Below are 3,981 nucleotides of genomic sequence, written 5' to 3'. Positions count from 1 at the left end.
CCGTTCCTTTTCCAATACTACTTTATGTATATACTTTCATAATAGTGTCTTTTTCTCTCATTTCCACCCATTCGATTTTGGTAATCTATTGCACTTCGACAACCACCAGTCAACACGCTCCCCACCATGCAACTCTATAGCTACTGATCTACAAGGATGAAGAGAAACTGCAATGAAAATCTCATCGTGTGACCCTCACGGGCGGTTTGTTCCACTTGTGGCCTTCACTCGCCGTTGCACCCTAATGAGCCTATTAGTTACACGCACCGAACCAATAGATTCTCTACCTCAAGATTTTTCAGATTTTCCCCACCTCATCTCACAACCACTAACGCATAGTCTACATGCACCACCACAGATGCGTGTGAAGAAAGATGGTCTGCCGTAGTCCAGCCACATTTGATGCTGAATTTTGTGCTATGTTTCCACTTTTCCTAACCAATGATCTTGAGGAAGGGGATACAGGTCTCTCTATTTCATGACAACAAACTGTAGTGCACCTTCAACTTCCACCACCTCCAGCAGTGACTCCACAGTTTGAACTATAAAAATTTGTCTTTTAAGACGGTACCTTATTTGCAAGGTATGGGTAGGGGGACCAAGTATTTGGTCCTAAGACCCATTTTTTTTCTTTGTTTCTTCTACCTTTGCACTGTGGTTATTGTAATAGGGTATTTGTTGGGAAACCCCACCCCCTTGTCATGTATCTTGTTTTCCTTTATCTATTGATAATTTGCTTGCTTAGGAGAAAAAAGAAAAAGAAAAGAAAGGGTGGATCATGATTATCCATCCATGAAATTATAGACGGTAATCATACCGCTTTGTCAAATAGTAAGGCTAGGTATAAGGTCTAAACATATAAATTTCATATAAATTCTTTGTCAAATAGTGGATTCTATTAATAATTTTCTTTCTATATATTTTTTTAAAGTCTAGTTCACTACTTTACAAGAACTTAAATGAAATTGGTCTCTTTAGAACTTTTATAAATCATTTCTCATCTATCAAATATATACTCAATCGAACAAACTTGTATTGAGTTCACAAAGACTGAAGATATATATACGATATATTTATATATTTATGTTCTAAGATGGGAGTCTTTTTTATAAAATAATATTATTTTTATAAATTATTTTATAAAAATATTCATAATTTAAAATATAATTATATAAAATATTAAAAAATATTTTAGATACAAATAGATTATATAAAAATAAACTACAAACTGATGTGACTTGATATGATATATTAGATTATAATTTTATTTTTATTATAAATTACATTTAATAGATTTTATAAAATAACATTAATTTATACCTTTTATTTTATATAATTTCTTTACGTATGCAATAATTTTTTAAATTATTAAGAAAAATATCGTGGGTAAATATTTTCCTCACCAAAAATCTACCACGATGGAACCAAAAAATTGAAGTTACGTAACCTCCGATTCTAAGCACCATTCTGTCTGGAGCATATCCGACGCCCGCTGTACTTGGCCGCTCATAGAAAGCCACGTCTAGTGATGATGAAGAAGATGACAGAGGGGCTTCGGATCTAATGGTTCATAACCCACAGATTGCCACAGAAACTTAGAAAGTTAATAGAATTTGCAGAGAGAGAATCAGAGGCAGCTTGTTGTTGAGATTTTATAAAGAGAGAACGCCAGACAAAGCAGCCATTCCGGAGCTTATCCATCTCTCCAGTTTCTCCACAACCCAAGAGAGAAGCAGTAAACTAATGGGCGAGGTCTTGAAGAAGTCATATAATCCCTTTTTAATCTTACTTCTATTTTCCATTTCCAGTTTAGTTTTTCGTTGCTTTTACGTTTGTTTCTCTGGGTTCTGATATCGGGTTGTTTGTTTAGGAGGAAAAGAAATCGGAGGAGAAGAAAATGAAGGAGAAAAAGCCAGAGGAGGAGAATAAAGAAGAAGAGAAGCAGTCCGGGAAACCGGCGGAAGAAAAGAAAGAGGAAAAGAAAGCGGAGGAAGGAAAGGATGGGAAGGAAGCGAAAGACCAATCTGAAACCCAAGCTCCTCAGGAAATCGTGCTGAGAGTCTACATGCATTGCGAAGGTTGTGCCCGCAAGGTCCGACGCTGCCTCAAAGGCTTCGAAGGTTGTGGTTGTGGTGGTCTTTGTTACTTTTTTATCCACTCAGAGAAAGTTCTGTTCCTTGTTTTTGAATTCCAAGTCTTTAGTTAATTGAAATGTTTGTGTTCCTGTTCTTGTTCGTGTGTGTGTTTGGGTTTTTGTTAGGGGTGGAGGAAGTTATAACAGACTGCAAGACTTCGAAGGTGGTAGTGAAAGGCGAAAAGGCCGATCCTCTGAATGTTTTCCAGAGAGTTCAGAGGAAGAGCCACAGGCAGGTCCAGCTCATCTCTCCGATCCCCCAACCGAAGGCTGAAGAAGAGAAGAAGCCTGAGGAGAAAGAGCCCCCCAAGCCTGAAGAGAAGAAAGAAGAGGTTCTCTTTCTCTATTTTCCCCAGAAAACAAATCCTTAATTCTTGATAATTGCCCCAATTTTTATATTTTTTATTCATTTGGGGTCTCTGGGCTGATTATGTTATTCTCTGATACAGCCTCAGATTATCACAGTGGTTCTGAAGGTTCACATGCATTGTGAGGCCTGTGCACAAGAAATCAAGAAACGCATACTGAGAATGAAAGGTACTGGACTCTTTTTTTAATCCCCACATATGTTAAGGCTCATGCAAATTTGGCTTTTACTTAATTAGCGAGTATTATTATATACGTAGACTGATTCCATAGGCGACTAACGTCGGTTTTGGCCATATTACTTTTATTTCTAAACTCTTGAATACATCAAAAAAAAAAAAAAAAGAGTTTATTCTCTTTCAACTTCAATGTACGGTAAAAGAAACACAGAATCCCATCAGCTTAAAGTATGCTCCAATTCGATTCGGTTTCAACCAATTCAGAAGATCTTCACTTTTTTTTTTTTTTGGTTTTGTTTTTGTTTTGGTCCATACTCAATAGGAGTGGAGTCTGTCGAGCCAGATCTAAAGAGCTCAGAGGTGAGAGTGAAGGGAGTGTTTGACCCTGCAAAGCTGGTGGAGTACGTGTACAAGCGAACTGGAAAGCATGCGGCGATAGTGAAGCAAGAGCCGGAAAAGGAGAAAGAGGAAACCAAAGATGATGACAGCAAGGAAGAGAAAAAGGCCGAGGAAGATGGCGGCGGTGACAAAGGGAACAAAGGTGATGATCAGGAAAAGAACAAAGAAATGAAAGGAGGAGATGAGGAATCCAACTCCAAGCCAGACCCAGAAGGAGGAGCAGCCATGGAAGAGGAGATCAACGAGGTGGTGGAGCTTCAGAAAAATGCATATTATTATTACCCACAAAGGTATGCCATGGAAATGCATGCCTACCCACCCCAAATCTTCAGCGATGAGAACCCAAACGCTTGTTCTATCATGTAATATTAAAAGACAAGATCAAATAAAAACGTAAGATAAGTGGTGATGGGGAATTATTTGTCATTGGGAATGATGAAAATGAAGTTGCGGTCCTTGTGAGTAAAGGTAGATTTGTGAGTTGTAGAGTTTTGCGAGTTAATACCCGTTTGGATACTATTTTATTTTATTTTATTATTATAATTTTATTAAATTTTTATATAAAATATAATAAAAAATTTATTGTTTTTAATTTTAAAATAATAATATTAAAAAATAATATTTTATTTAAATTTTAAATTTTATCTAAAATTATTTTATTTTATCTTATTATCTAAATTCCATCTTTGTGGTTACGAAGAAGAAGAAAAAATAAACAACAATAATTGCATAGTAGAAAAAAGAAAATGACATTTTACTTGCATTTAATATGTTTGCACGAGTGGGGTTGATTTGATAAAGGCCCAAAGAAATGAAATGATGGGGGTAGCATTCACAAATGGCAATTGCAAAATAAAGACATCAGCGTCCACCAAAAATAGCAAAAATAAATAGGCAGTGCTT

General features: G+C 36.2%; 1 protein-coding gene across 1 annotated transcript; it reads left to right on the top strand.

Moving 5' to 3' along the window:
* The first annotated feature begins 1,475 nt into the window (after positions 1-1,475).
* On the top strand, positions 1,476-3,631 carry LOC122289016 (heavy metal-associated isoprenylated plant protein 7-like). Its single transcript, XM_043095891.1, has 5 exons — positions 1,476-1,752; positions 1,871-2,120; positions 2,261-2,466; positions 2,584-2,671; positions 3,002-3,631. Exons 1-5 carry the CDS (start codon positions 1,744-1,746, stop codon positions 3,442-3,444), a joined length of 996 nt encoding a protein of 331 aa, XP_042951825.1. The 5' UTR covers positions 1,476-1,743; the 3' UTR covers positions 3,445-3,631.
* The last annotated feature ends 350 nt before the right edge of the window (positions 3,632-3,981 follow it).

The sequence above is a fragment of the Carya illinoinensis genome, chromosome 12 (genome assembly GCF_018687715.1).
Source record: "Carya illinoinensis cultivar Pawnee chromosome 12, C.illinoinensisPawnee_v1, whole genome shotgun sequence".
NCBI classification, from domain to species: Eukaryota; Viridiplantae; Streptophyta; class Magnoliopsida; order Fagales; family Juglandaceae; genus Carya; species Carya illinoinensis.
The sequence above is the reverse complement of the archived record's forward strand: the minus strand, read 5'-3'. Positions and strand labels throughout refer to the sequence as shown.